This window comes from Balearica regulorum, chromosome 3 (genome assembly GCF_011004875.1).
Source record: "Balearica regulorum gibbericeps isolate bBalReg1 chromosome 3, bBalReg1.pri, whole genome shotgun sequence".
NCBI lineage: Eukaryota > Metazoa > Chordata > Aves > Gruiformes > Gruidae > Balearica > Balearica regulorum.
In genome coordinates this window covers 11,455,856-11,470,892 of record NC_046186.1, presented here as the reverse complement: position 1 = coordinate 11,470,892, position 15,037 = coordinate 11,455,856, and the positions used below count along the sequence as shown (strand labels likewise).

General features: G+C 40.7%; 2 protein-coding genes across 4 annotated transcripts in view; both read right to left on the bottom strand.

The window, feature by feature from the left end:
• Positions 1-3,397: 3,397 nt before the first annotated feature.
• TTC32 (tetratricopeptide repeat domain 32) lies at positions 3,398-6,229 on the bottom strand. 2 transcript variants are annotated; one of them, XM_075750555.1, is made up of 3 exons: positions 5,976-6,210; positions 5,730-5,890; positions 3,426-4,629 (listed from the first exon to the last, which is right to left on the bottom strand). In XM_075750555.1, the coding sequence occupies exons 1-3, from the start codon at positions 6,104-6,106 to the stop codon at positions 4,502-4,504; spliced, it is 420 nt and encodes a 139-aa protein (XP_075606670.1). In that variant the 5' UTR covers positions 6,107-6,210; the 3' UTR covers positions 3,426-4,501. The 2 variants fall into 2 exon arrangements, with proteins under 2 accessions (XP_075606669.1, XP_075606670.1); XM_075750554.1 differs by having other exon boundaries at positions 3,398-4,629; positions 5,770-6,229.
• Positions 6,230-6,338: 109 nt separating this feature from the next.
• WDR35 (WD repeat domain 35) overlaps positions 6,339-15,037 on the bottom strand; it is a 47,481-nt gene continuing 38,782 nt past the window's right edge. Inside the window, exons 21-27 of one of the 2 annotated variants that reach the window (XM_075750549.1) lie at positions 13,889-14,021; positions 12,808-12,918; positions 11,535-11,699; positions 10,380-10,520; positions 9,420-9,576; positions 8,548-8,788; positions 6,339-7,500 (exon numbers count right to left, since the gene is read on the bottom strand). In XM_075750549.1, the coding sequence (XP_075606664.1) occupies positions 7,353-7,500; positions 8,548-8,788; positions 9,420-9,576; positions 10,380-10,520; positions 11,535-11,699; positions 12,808-12,918; positions 13,889-14,021 (1,096 nt within the window). In that variant the 3' untranslated portion in view covers positions 6,339-7,352. The remainder of the gene's footprint in view (positions 7,501-8,547; positions 8,789-9,419; positions 9,577-10,379; positions 10,521-11,534; positions 11,700-12,807; positions 12,919-13,888; positions 14,022-15,037) is intronic. The other variant, XM_075750550.1, reaches the window with a different exon arrangement.

Sequence of the window (15,037 nt, the reverse complement as noted above, 5' to 3'; positions counted from 1 at the left end):
AGGAGATGAGACATAACTGCATTCCCATTTCCACAGGCATTTCAGTTTCCCACATTCTCACAGACAAGCCAGAGAAATTCCACTTCCTTGGTTGCCTCCTCTTATCTTGGTTGCTGTTCATGGTAGATGATGGGTTTTTACACTCAATCACACAAAGTCTGTTAGGGTTCGGCATTGACTATTTAGTGTGAGAGAGTCTTTCCCAAGCTATGATTCAGTCACGCTATTGCATGGCATATTGCTCTGCATCTAGGTTCTCCTGAGATTACTCCCTCCTCTCAGGTGCTGCAGATAGAACTTCAGCAGCTAACTCATGTCTTAGATTCCAGTTTTCAGGCCTACGGGCTTAAACTCTTTCTTGGATTAGGCGCTCAGGAAGCACTCTGGTCATACCAATACAGTTGAAGAACCCTTCAATGTCCAGCCAATGTAGAGAAAAGGAATTAGGAAGGTGTGAGAGACACATTCCCCATACAAGCCTGGAAAGCACTGAACCTTGGATTAGCCTTTTTCATAGGAGCAGGGGGAACCTGACTTGAAACCTAATGTTGCGATGTCTATGGCAGGGTTGGACTAGCTGTTCCTCGCTGGGAGATGATGTTCTTCAGGTGCGTTTCACATGCTTATTGCACAACACAAAAACATGAATGATGAAAAACCACGGACTGTAGGAAGCGATGCTGTGGACTGCATCCGACCCCTGCTCATGGACTGAAGGGATCTACAAGGAAAGTATTAGAAACAGTGAATCTTCAGAAACAGACTGGAGTTCAACCCAAATGACGGCAGCACGCTGCCAGGTGGGCCTCTACCTTGACCGGACCTCACAGCAAACATTTTCCTGAAAAGCAACCTGCCTTTCCATCGTGCATGAAATCTGCAGGCTGAGGCTGAATCTGTTCTGCTGGTCCAGCCTCTGCCTCTATTAAAAGGATTAGGCAGAGCAACAATAATCTGCTAACATAAAAGAATATTTTCTACTAGCAATTTTCAGTATTGAACATTGGTTTTGCCTCTTTCTGAACCCTTCCCTTTCTGACAGTCCGGGAGAGCACACCCTGCATAGCTGAGCTTGGTTGATACAAAGGCGTTCATTCCTCACAACATTTGAATAGCGCATCTTTCACCACCAACTTACTTTTTTACTAAGGTTACCTACTAAATGGGACAACACACAGTGCAGTCCTCAGTTGTTAACAGCCAAAGATTTTCAGGTTTTTAATGCTGACTTACCTCTGTTGTCCACTCGGAAGGAAAGCACGTGGAAGAGAAACGTATCCTGGTCACCTCAGGACCCAGCCCTTTCCCCTCAACTTGCTGCAGCTTTCCCATCGGAATGGCTCCTTGTTCCCCACGCTGCACCTCACCCTAAACACATACGAAACACTCCTCACACCGCTCTGTGCCCTGCTTTTGGCAGGCTAACCTGGGCTTTTATCATCTTCTCCTACTTTCTGCAAAAGCAAGGGAAAGGCCTTGCAACACTGCAAGTGGTGTGACAACTCCCGTGCTTCGGTAGGACAAACAGGTACTAGGGAAAAGCACAGGGTGATGTTGTTTAGGGAAAAGCACAGGGTGATGATGTTATTCTTTGCCTTGTTCTCTGAGCAAGATCTTGGGAGACTGTTCTTCCAGATAATGAAGAGAAAAAAACCCCAAAATCCTGTAATGTACTGAGGAAATTGGGTATTTTCTGTAAGTCTGGAGGTAAATCACCAGGTGAGAACACTGTTACTAGTTGCCAAATTAATCCCAGCTATGGGGAACAAACTAAACGGAGGGGCTGCCAGTGAAGGCTATGTGACGGAAAGAGTCAAGGGCTGTGGAGAGTAGGTTTATAGGTAGGAAACCTTGGAAAAGCGGCTGTGAATTATTCATGTCTGAAACATTTCTGGCCAGAGTAGACAGTCAACGTCCATTAGCAGCAACCACCTGTGGGACTGGCTGGTACAGCACCATGACTCTGACCAGCAAACGTTTCACAAGGGCGATGGAGGGGGCAGACAAGATTGACCCAGACGCTCCAAAGAGGTTTGTAATTCTCCAGCAGAGACAACCCCTAAAGCTCGGTGAAGGTGTAAAACCACAGCGTCTCCGCACTGTGAAGCATCCAAAGCACACAACCCCTGCGCCTTTTACAAGCTGTTTGTCTGAATTTCATGTGGAAACACTACATTAAATGAATTTTACTACTCCCCATTAGACTTTTAATTCTTAAAGGATTACAAACGGGAAACCTACCTTGCAGAACAAGGGGTTTCTAAACGCATCCTCTTCAAGTCATTTTTATATCGGTAACAGTGGTTTATACCCTTTCAACAGGCCTGAGTGAAAGAACACCACACAATACTACTTAGGAATTTCAGACCGAAAACCCCAATTAGTCTTGTGATGTAAAGCCAGAGGACTAAGTGACTCACACATGCACGTGAAAGGGGAAAAGTTGTATGGGAACCTTACTGGCCAAAATTACCTTGAAACAATTCCAAATTATGCTGAAATGCACAATGACAGTTCATCTTTTTACAGGAGAGAGAAGGAAATACTGTGGGGAATCTGCAATAAAGTTGCTCCCAGTCCAGTGAAATATTTCTGTGCCAACAATGAATGCATTAATTGAGCAACATTCACAAACCACCACAAGTTGGGAAGTAGGAAGGATATTATTACAGGCATCTTTGTTTTCTAAAATACTTATTTGCTGTTAATCTTTTGATTTTTCTCTCTCTCCTCTCATTTAAACAGTGGTCTGTGCAGAACCACATCTGTAATCTCTCAAAGTAAAACTTCATAGGTCATATTCAACTGTTCAGACTGTCTTTTTAATTTTCTTGGCATGGCAAGTCAGGAACAGGCTGAGTGGTAGCTCTCCTTCTCACCGTCAACCAAGAGTTGGTGAGATTTCTCCATTTTTGAGACCAAGGTGGCATGAAACATGCCAAGTCCTTAAATTATCGCTGTTTTGGAGACAGAGCACTAAGATATAAACATGGAAGCAAAGCATGTGCTTAATATACCCAGAGAAATCCACAATTAAACTTTTCAAAAATATGGTCATCGTTATGACACCACAATCTGCTTTCCAAACTGGCAATGGTTACATTCTGCTATCATGCATCACATTTCCATAACTTAAAAATTGCTGCTGTCAAGTGTCATGTAACAAAAGAGGCAAATGCAGCATTTTCTCAGCCCCATGCTCCAAATTTGCTCATTGCAGCAGCTGCAGTTTCACCCCAAAGCTCAAACTGATGTCAGCAAGGCTGCTGGGGAAATGTTCAGAGGCTCAAGTCCGTTCCCATGACTTACCTCAAAGGGTTCCACCATCTTCAGTGAGCCCTGCACTTGTCCAGGCTCCAGGATCATCCATGGAGAAACTCACCACAAGAAGCAGAACTGTCATTAAGTATAATTTATTTAAAAAAAAAAAAAAAATCCTAATGCTCATGTGGGCAATCAAAGAGTATTTCTTTTATTAGAACTTGTATTGCTATGAACATGCAAGGATGTTTCTTATCGATGATTTCTAGGTTTCGGCAATGGTCCCTCTTACCATGTGAGAAATGAAGCTGCCTGGGTATTCACAGCCAGTTCAATCTGACAGATTTCACATTGTATTTTTCAAGCAATCAACCTTTCCAATAAAAAGGAGAAAGCCTACTTCCCACTGTGAATAGCCCAACTACATTCACTACCACAAGCTCTCTACAGACAATCATGAGATAAAAAGTACATGTTCATTTTTATTCTTTCAATTATTAATCTGTCCAGTACTTTTACAATGGGATTACAAAAAACAGGTATGCTCGGATCCTACCTGCTTAGGTCATACAAACCTAGCTCTAGGAGTGAACAAATGTACAAAGGACTGAATTCTTACACCACATTCCTCATGCAAGGTACAGATGGTGTTACCTAAAAAGATCTCACTGTTTCTGTGAAGTATTTCTTAATACAGAAACAGTGTGAAGTGAAAAGAAAATCAGGTACCAAAGTATCTCAAGGACAACACTTTATAATGAATTAACAACTGCACTTTTAGCTCAAATCAAATTTATATTTCAATGTGGACAAGTACTATTAAATCACTGTACTTCTCACAAACTCCAATTTTAAGTATTTAAATGTTTTATATAGTTTGATTTTTCTTCCCCAGGAAAGACTATTTAATTTAAAACAATCTGTGAAACAGTACAGAAACACAGTTTTAGTAAGAGAACCACAGACTTCATTAGCTGTTACTGAGCTTCCAACGCCTATATGAAGTACTTCTGTACAAAATCTGTACAAGTATCCAACATAGATCTAAAATAATGCTTTTCCTCAACACTAACAATATCCAAAAATAGTTTATTCTTCAATCATAACCCATTTTAACTTATTAACCCAAGAATGAGGTTTCTTCAGTAGGGCGTAACAGATGTAAATGATCCTGAGTTCCATCTATCAATGCCAAAAAACACGTATTTAGCAAAACATTTTCACAGCACTAGCTGCATTTTCAATAACCCCGCTTTTGTTTTTCTTCTTTATCAAGAATAGCCTGTTTTAGACTCAACGCAGCATCTTCAAACTGGGGGTTTAACTCTAATACTTTCCTGAAATCTTTCATGGCCTCATCAAAGCATCCTGTCCAAAAAAAAAAAAAAAAAAAAAAAAAAAAAAAAAAAAAAAAAGAGGAAGAATTATCCTTCAGTAACCACTCAAACTTGCAAACCACAACTCAATAATGACTCCTAATGCTTTCAGTAACAAAAAGTAGCAGCTGTACTTACTGGACCCACTACATTTGGATTCTCCAGAGGCCCAAGTGGGAGTCAAAGGTCTTCAGAGCAAGAACCCGAGTGGCTATTTTTGAACCTAAAATGGACTTAAGGCTCAATTCCGCCTGCCTATGCAAAGAAAGGAGCCAAAAGGCTCACACCAATAGCCAGGCTGCCATAAATGTGGAACACAGGCATATCGCTTCCCAGCTGATGCCCTTGGTCTGGCTCCATTCTCCTCCTACTCTCTCTAGTCCCTCAACTTCTGGGTCTTGAATTTGCAACAACCAAGCTCCAACAAAAGGAGCAGGGGTGTCATCTTCTTACAGCATACTCAAAACTTAGGCAGCGTATTCCCCAGAGACAGGTGACTGACAGCCCACTGCAAACTGTGAAGGCTGTGCTCACTACGGCTGCACCTGCTTAAGAGATGCTTTAGTTTAGGTTTAATGGCGATGTTTGGAATTGGCTAGTTTTACCCCAATGTAAGTCTTTCCAAAACTGAAACTGCGTCTTCCCCCCTATTCTTCCCTGAATAGCATCATTTCCAATGGCACAGCAGCACGTCTGCAAACAGGGATCTCTCAGTGCATACACAGGGCAGACTCGTAGCTGCAACGTCCTGTGACTACTGGAGAAGAACATGTCCCTCCACACCACTTATTTCTGGTGTGATGTCTTTCCCCTGCCGGTGCCGGGCAGGTCCCTTCCCCTGTAAAACGGGAGGAACTACTCCGCAGCTTCGGGCGAACCTTGGGCAGAAGAGCGCTCCCCGCCTGCCCCGGGCGGGAAGCCGTGAGCAGGCCGTGCCGGGGCAGCGCGGAGGGTCAAGGACCGCCGCTTGGCTCGCAGGCCGCAGGCCCGGGTCGCCCCGCCCTGCCCCGGGTCACCCGGGGGAACGGCCCCGGGCCAGTTGGCGCTGGCGTGACCGACTGCGCGGCGGGGGCGGCGCGGCCCGTACCGTACCCAGCCGGTAGAGCACCAGGCCCCGGTTGTAGTAGGGCACCTCGAAGCCGGGCTGGCACTCGATGGCGGCCGTGTAGTCCTCCATGGCGGCGGCGAATTCCACCCGAAGGTACTTGATCTGGCCCCGGTTGTTGAGAGCCGTTGCGAGGTCGCGGCCGACGCTGCGGGGTGGGACAGAGGGAGAGTGGCCGTTCGGGCGGGCCCGCCCCGCGCTTCCCATCCACCGCCACCCCCCCCGGCACGTACCCTGCGGGGGCGGACCCGGGCCCCGCGCACCGGGCGATGAAGCGGCTGTAGAGTTCCTCCGCCGCCGACAGCCGCCGCGCCGCCAACTGCGCCTGCGCCGCCGCCAGCAGCTCCGCCACCTCCCGCTCCATAGCGGCGCCTCCGGGAGGCGCTGGAGTGACGTCACGCCGAACCGCCGCGTCGTTACGTCACGGGCACAGCCGGAACGGAATGCGAGCGCCTGAGAGAGCCGCGAAGGGGACGGAGAAAGGGCCCTGGTGCCCGGCCCCCCGCGGGTCCTGCTGGCGGAACACTGAATGACGCAACTGGCACAGCCCGCTAATAGACATTTCTACGAAAGAAAAAGAAACTCAAACACCAGGATAGAAAAAAAAATACTAATATTTACTATTTTTCTATACAAAATGTGTTTTATTCTTACCCGGCCTAAGTACAGGAGAGGGGCGTTACTTGCCGTGAAAGACAGGGCAGGAGAGCCTTGCGCGCTCCTCTGACGCACAACGTGAACGTCAAGGTTGTCCCGGCTGCGGCTGGGGAGAGCTCGCGCCGTGGAGCAGGGACCTGCAGCGCTTCCAGAGCTGAGGCTCAAATCCAGCAATAAAACACAACAGCTGGGTACAACAGCGTTCCTGAAGCCTCCGCGTATAACAAGGGTGACAGTTCAGCTCCTGAAATCTGTTCAGCAGATGTCAGCCGCTCTCTTCAAGCTACTTTAATAAAATAGCTCATGACCAGATTCCAGTTTGAAGGTTCACAGAGGTTTCCTTAACTGGTTGAAGACCTCAGCAAAGCTCAAGAACCCAGATGCAGATTAATGGCTAAATGTTTGCAAGCCCTTTATTGCCATAGTGGGTTTAAATACACTTGGCAAAAGAAAACTGCCTAAACTGGTACCATCGCTGTAGTAAAACAGTAGTAGAAAAATGTATACAATAATATAACCACAACTGCTGTGGTGTTATTTCAACTTGGGAAGTTGTGAATTTTGAGAAAATAATTTCCTATGGAATTACAAAAACTAAAAATAGAGCTTCCTCAGAGTAAAATGCATTAAGATGAACCTACATTGAATTCACATGGTTTTGAAGCTAGGCTCAATTTACAATTAGAGAAGAATGCTTTTACCTTAAATTTTTGTAAAAAAATTAACAAAAAAATGGGAGTCTAACACAGTCATTTCTTCACATAAATGGAACCAGTAAAGGTTTCTCATGTGGGTTTTCTGAGGGTTCTGTTTTGTTGGTTTTTTTAAATGTTTCTCTAATAGTGGCACTATTTGTTACAGTACCTGAGTTCTATTTTAAAATATAGTACATTGGTAATACTGTAGAGAGTATTTTTAGAAGACGTTTAGGATGAACAGTCCTTTATCCCGTGCTATGCTGTACTGTGGCACAGAGGACAGAAGTTATAATTGCTTGCTTCTTTGGCTTTCATGCAGTGCTTACATACACTGCACATCCAGAATCGATACTCCAGGATAGGGTCTCCTGTTGCAACACATACAGGAAGTTTCCCATCTCCACTATTTAAAAAAAAAAAAAAAAAAAAAGAGTAAATAAAGCTGAAAGAATAAACCCATGGCTTTAAAATAGCAACGATGACTTGTTTTGTAGAAATTTGCACAACACTGTAAATACCTAATTGTGTGCCTACAGCTAGTTATAAAACCTGTGATGCTCATCTGTAAAATACTGCTTTTCTATTCAGATGTGCACTGCTTTTTGATTAGAAGTTATTAAATCACGTAACACTTCACTGTTAACATAGACAAGTATGTACATCTTCACACAACAGACTGCACGCCCCCAGAACCATACAATGAGCAAATCAGGACCAGCAGATCCAAAAGATTAAGTGAAAAGAAGCAGTGAAGGCCGTGTAAAGGTGAAGTCCAATTAGACACCTGCACTACTATTACATTTATTCCTCTGAAGAGTCAACATGAAAGCCACTAGTGAGGTTCACTGCATCTGCACAGTGAAATCAAACAAGACAGGTTAAAATCCTGATTCACAAGTCAATTTCCATACTCAGAAATTCCATGCTGTTTGCAGGAAATGTATGTCAAAGACACCATTGTGGGTACAGCCACTCCAGGGACTTACCCCATAAGCGTGCCCTTCATACTCTCTTTCGTTTCACATAGTCATCTTCTCACACCATGTAGATTTACGTAATACATAAACCGCTAGAGACTTATCGGTTAATAATGGTTAAACATTCACATCACACCACAATGGTGATGCAAACAGTAACAGTATTACTTTAATGGCACATAATACCTGATCAGAGGTCCTAAAACTCCCATGCTCTGTCCATGTGCATTTCAAATTAAGATGAAGTTTATGCCCAGTTCCTCAAATACAGTCAGTGTCTATTGTCCCCAATAAAATAGTGTTGTATTATCCTTTCTGCAGACTGGCTAACACCTGTATCATTCTAACCCAATATTTGGTTTAAGCAGCAAAGCACCTAATTAACTTGGTCACACAAAACCTGCTAAAACCCAAAATGCAGACAATAGTAGGAAAAAAAATGCTAGTATTATTACAATATCATATAAACGCACCTCTCAAGAACGTCATCCAGATCAGATTTTTTATTATACTTTGGACAATGTCTGGTGAATATCTCTAGAGCAAGGTCTTCATACCGTTGCCTCTGCTCTGGCCTAAGAGTTTCCAAGGATTCTAGTTTAACAAAGGCTTTTGAACAAATATCAAATGCTCTATTTGCACATGCACAGAGTGCCAAAAGGGAATAGATTTCAACTGCAGGGATAATGTCTTCATAATCTCGCAAATGAAGAGCTAAGAAATTAAAAGAAAAAAAATTATTACAAGTCTTCTGAGAAGCGCAAGCATCTGTATGAAATATTTGCTACTAGTAGACAGTATTAATCTTACAAATTGGACACAAGGAACCAAAGTCTTTTCATTGACATGACTGTGAAGCATACATGGTTCAACTCTTTAAAAAAAAAAAAAGATTTGACTGGGAAATTAAAGTGTCTTTTTGAGACACTTTTTTTTTTTTTTTTTAACATGTTAGAAGTATTTGAAATGGACCTTCATTACTTGGACAAAGTATTGGGCACTGTTTGCTTCTCTAACTCCCACAATTTTTTTATGAAGCTCTACAGGGAGGTCTGATGTGAGTTCAGGCACGCCTTGTAATTTAGAGAAAAAACCAAAACAGTCAACAGAACATCTTCAGAGATTGTCCAATGTAACCAGGTAATATTTGCTAAGTTAGATTCTCATTGTCTCCAAGAAAATACTTCACAGGTATCTCAACTGTGGCCATATTCAGTTCATTATATGGTTTTGTTTTAAATTCTATGGATCTAGCAAGAATAGAAAAATGAGCCAACCATAAGTGAAATTATGTGCTGTGTGAAATTAGAACAGTTTCTTTACAGGGTTAAAAATGAAGTCCTACCTGTTTTAAGTGCTACATCTACAGAACCTTTATGGAGCTGTCTTTGTGCAAGTATGAAAAAATGGTAAGCCTCAGCTCCTCGCCAAGCATTGTCTGCAAAGCGATTAGTTGAAGAAAGAACGTCTTCTTCTAGCAAACCAGCCAAAGCTGAAGCAGTCTGAAAACAAAGCAGTATCGCAAGTAATTTTTATACAAAACAGATACAGCAGGAAGTGGGGATATATGAAAAGAACTTTTCTGTACTTGGTGATTACACCACTGTCTGTGTTAACTAGAGAAAATATAAATACATGGACCTAAAGTGAACATTGTTAGGTATTTTATACAGTGCATAGGCAGAACATATGGTGTAGATTTTAAAAGATAAATATTATATACATGTGTACAAATATATTCTGTGCACATCTGCAGACTGGTCCATAGTTTGGATTAATACTGCATTTCAACACCCGATCTCTTAAAACTTTGTTTAAACTCTTTCATTTGTGCATAGGAAGATGAAAGCATGAGAAGAAAAAAAAAAAATTCTTCCATTTGCTTCCCCCATATCTGGAGCCATCTCCCTGCTAAATTATAGCCAACATAGCTTAATCTAATCACAGATCTCTCTTTGGGATTGATAATTACTCCTAAATGACAGGAAAGTGAGAGTCTTACAGGAAAAAAAATAAATCTGGAGTTTCTTAGTATGATTTTCATTGTTATAGTGAAAACATTAAGAGAAAACACATTAAACTTAGGAAGAAAAATATCTATTAATACATATGATTTAAATGTTTTAAAATAATACTTAGAACAATATGTTTTCACGGAAGACTTGCTTTAAGGAAAGCTTTGTTCTTAGCAGGAAAAAGCATTCTTAAAAAAACCATAATAGCCTCACATAGCTTTATTTATTCTGACTAGGGAGCATAAACCAGAAATCAGGAAGAAAAATGAAAAAAAAAAAAGACACTTTACCTCTGAACTTTTTCCTTTAACTTTTCCCCTTTGTGCATTTTGCATTTGTTCATGGCACTGTTCTATAAGTAAGGCTGCTAATACATAAAGCTTTTTAACTCGCAAAGGCTTTGTCCTTTTCTTTGCCTCTTCATCTGCAATCTTAAAAAACAAAACCAAAGAATTTAATGTAGATTTAAAAAAAAAAAAAATTAGAAGAGTCGTTTCATTCTCTTGGACAATCGCATGCTTGTACAAACCTAGGAAATGATGCCAAAAAATGATTCTGCATTTGAATGTAATAATTTAGACTGCAAACAGAACTATAAATGAAAACGTCAAACTGAAGAATGTACATTATTCTATATTTATTTAGCTAACAAGCATATAAAGCCAGATTCTCAGGAAGGATAAATCAGTGTAACCATGTATAAGTCTATTGACTTAATATAAAAATAAACTAAAAAATAGTGATTTTTAAACACTGAAGTTTAAGAAATACATAGCTTTCAATAAGGTCTGGTGGTTTTCCCAGAAAAGAAGAATGGCTTTTGAAAGTAACATATACATTTTTTTTTGTTTTACTATAAATATTTGCTGTAAAAATTACATATCACTCTTACAGACTTTATAAGCTATGTACAGAAATCTCTGCAGCCAAACCAAATCTAAGCAATATCTTTATCTTAAAAGCACACCACAGCAGTTTCTAATTGAAGGTACCAATTGAAGAAATACCAAAATTTAACTTCTAGTTAGTGATATTGCTATTTTTAAAAATAAATGAGATAAAATTAACCCACACAACATATAAAATAATGTGGACACTGCTCCCAGGCTGGTCTGCTATACTTCATTAGGCAATGTAGGGCAACAGGACCTTTTCTGAGGTGCAGTTCATCTCATTCTGAAGTGCAAGTCTCAAAATAAATCTGATGGCTTGTGTCCTAAGTCTCCTCTCCACTGGCTACAGAGGACATCCAGGGTAACTATTTCAGATAGAGCTACCTGAACTTAGGAGTTGGATTCATCTTTGCAGTATCCTGTATAATGACATCTGCTTATCGCCTGGACATCATTAACACTAAAATAACCCCAAGAAAAAAAGTAGCATGGAAATATTAAGAGCTAGTCCACAAACTCAGTTATTTGACATAAAAATAAAACCTGCAATACCTTGAACATGAGCTTAGCAGCTTCAAAGAAATAGTTGGCTTTACGATAGAGTTCTATAGCATCAAGGATTTTATTCTTTTCCAGTAAATGACTTGCATATCTGGCTAACAAGGATCCAATCTCTTTCATATTGTGATTTTTAGCCAGCTCCACCGCTTTATTCCACTAGAAATGAAAGCAGACAATTATCAACCTCATTGTTTCAAATACATTCTCAGAACAAGCTGGTTATCCATGAATAGTCTGCAACTTTTGTGTGCAATACTTCATCACCATTTAGAACCAGGCTACTATAAAATTAAAGTAAAAACCAAGAGAATACAAATGCTAACATCAGTGCCAATCGTGATACAGCAGGCCAGTGAAACAAATGCTGGACCTCTGTCCAAAACCACATACAAAGCAGTTGCTTCTGCTTTGGTAAAAGCTTTGCAAAATCACTTCATTGCTGCTCATAGCTGGACACGCCGATTTCAACACTTCTGATATTACTAAAACCCAGACTCTCAAAAGCATGTCTTAAAGAGGACTTCAGCCCATAGGCTTAAGGCACAGACAATAACACTTTACTTATCCTTCTATATACCTCATTTTGTCTGTGAATTTTCCTGATCTTCAACAGTTTTCGTTATTGCATTTGCCCCAGATCAAAAGTCTGGCAGGACCGAGAGACTTAGCTGAATCTCATACCTAAAAGCCCTTCAGATCCAGAAACTAGGAATTTGTTCGCAAAGACAGCACTAGCCAGTACTTCTGTTCCCATACATTAGCCATCCTCAGTTTCTCTCTTACTTGTGTTGACACAAACATTTGCACAGGTAAGTCATACTGGGGAACAGCTCTAGCCGTAAACATACAGATAATTTTCCAGGTACATCCTAATGTAGCCAAATACATTTGCATCTGTACAGGGAAGGAGGGGGATGTGGAAAATGGGCAGCCAGAAGCTCTCCAGTCTTCCTACCAGCCCAGCTCTGCAAAGGCCGCACATGCTGAGCGTGCCACACACCCACACACGCATGCATGCACACGCACCCACGTGCGCGCGCGCACACACACACACGCAGAAGTAGCACTGCTGTGTATAGCTGTGTCCTTCCAATGCTCTAATCCTAATTTCAGAGAACTGGCTTAAGCACTGAAGTATGAGTTTTCCAGAAGTCATGACAAATCATCAGAAGCTTAACAAGGACTTGTATTTAGCTAGGCATTAGGATAGAAATCTCACTGTTAAATTGGTATCGGTAAAGCAGATGATCTGCTGTTGGTTTACCTGGTTGAGATGTACACAGGTATCTACCGCATCCTTCGGTCGATTACATTTCAGAAAGGCTGACACAGCTTGTTCACACATCCCCACTCTTACAAACATATAAGCTATATCCTGTAAAAAGCATCAGCACCGTGTTAAATTCACTTCCAGATTTTTAGTATATCGTGTAGCAACTGAAATACTATTATATTCTTTAATTTAATTCCAAGAACTTGGGGGAGAAGGGGTTGTTTGCTTTGTGGATTCTGTGAAGACAACACACGCTGTTGTAAATCTTTAGAACAGCGTGCTACTTTCACACACCACTTCTAATTTTTTTTTTTAAAAAAAGGCTATTTAAAAAATTTTCTTTCAAATCAAATCATAACAAAAGGACTGTGTTCTTACTATTTAGGGTATTTCACAAAACTTTGCTATTAGAAGTTAAAAAGTGCTGTCATCTTGCTTTGTTCAAACAACTGAAAAAGGCATTAAATGAGCAGGTTTGGCTTTTTCAAGCATTTTGGATTAATCAATCATATCGTAGTTTTAAATTAGCTATTACTTAGTAGATAATTTCAGGCTATACCACCTACTTTCCCTTCTTTCAGCAGAGTATCTTCAATTTTCATTGTACATTAGCATTCCCACCAGAGCTGCCATGTAAGAAGTTAAACCAGGGATAGCAACCAGGAAGAATTTTGGGGGAAAAAAACCCAGTGTAGACTAGACGACAAAATGAAAGATAAAGTAAAGGTCCAGCCATGAGGGGTGACTTCTCAGTGAAGCACAGCTATTTTAGAGAGAAATGCCACAGTCTGGGGAGGGAAACAGTGAATTATGACTTAGCCAAGTGGCCATAAAGCGTGATGAATAATCAGGTCTTTCTGGGGAACTTGGAGAGTAAGGGAAGGGAAGAATGACGGAGTATGAAAACAACAGTAATATTGGAGATCAATACCAAAGTAACACCATTATGCTTCAGTGAGTAGGTCATATACTGCATTCTTTCTCTCTTTCTTTCTTAACCCTCCCAAGACGGGAAATTTTCAATAAATAGTTGAGCATAAGGCAATGAAAAATAAAGGTGCTTTTTGCTTACAGGGAGCAATTTATTATTCTCCGGAAGTGAGTTAGCTAGATTCTCCAGTCCTTGGTAGTCCTCTAGCATGTAGTAGCATTCAGCTAAACGTTCCTGGTTTCGTCCTTGTACATAATACTGTACAGCATTTAACCTAATAATAAAAAAAAAGTGGTGGCTTCTGATATATAAACACAAGTGAAGCTTCTCATTGTGTAAGCCTTTTGCATTTGTAAATTTAAAATTACATTATTTTAAATAGGTAAGTTTGCTTGAGAGAGCTTTTGTAGCTAGAATTTCAGTGTTTTTCTAAAATGCACTAAAAGTTTTAATCTTCAGAAATCATTATATTGAAGTAGTAGCAAGATTGATTCTTAGACTAGCTTAAGGTTAGGAAATCAAGGAATCTTAAAACTGTATTCCCACATCTGCACAGATCATGGCTGATAATGGACAACAACTTACAACTAAACTTTCAGAAAAGGGTTTTACTGTTGTGCCTCTGTATTTTAAAACACAAGCACTAAAATCTCAAAGATCATTCTCCAAAGTTACCTAAAGCATCTAAAAATCAACTTTCAAAATCTAATCACAAGTTTTCAACTGCTTTTGGACCCAAGTTCTTTGTGATAATATAGTCTGGGTAATTGCAATACATAGTGGAGCTGTCAAACTCTATGAGACAGAGTGTTCTGGATGCTAAAAGTTTACATGGGCTTAGAAGGCAACAAGAAGAGTTCATGAAAGAAGATTTCTCTACAAGTTATTAAATATGAAGATGTCACTTCTGGCTCAGTAAGTACGTGACTGCAAAAGTGTTCTGGAGAAACATCATTACATACGTGGACTGTTCTTGAAAATCTTCCTTGGGTGTCCAGTTTGGGCAAGAGCTGGAGACAGATCCAGGTCAGAGAGAACTCTGGACCTTTTCAAATATTTGTGGGTTTAAGCATTCTAGAAAGCTTGTGGTTAGTTTTGAAATTCACTGATGTTTAATAATTGTCTCTTAGTTTCGAACTGATTTTTTTTTTCTTAAATACTTTCTGTATCTAGCCTAATACAACTGGATAGGTGTTTCTCTCCAACCCCCTCTCCTTTGAAGCAAACAGTCTTCTGGCAAAACTGAGATTTTTATCACCTTCATTCTTTAGATGGTTGATGAACAGCTCT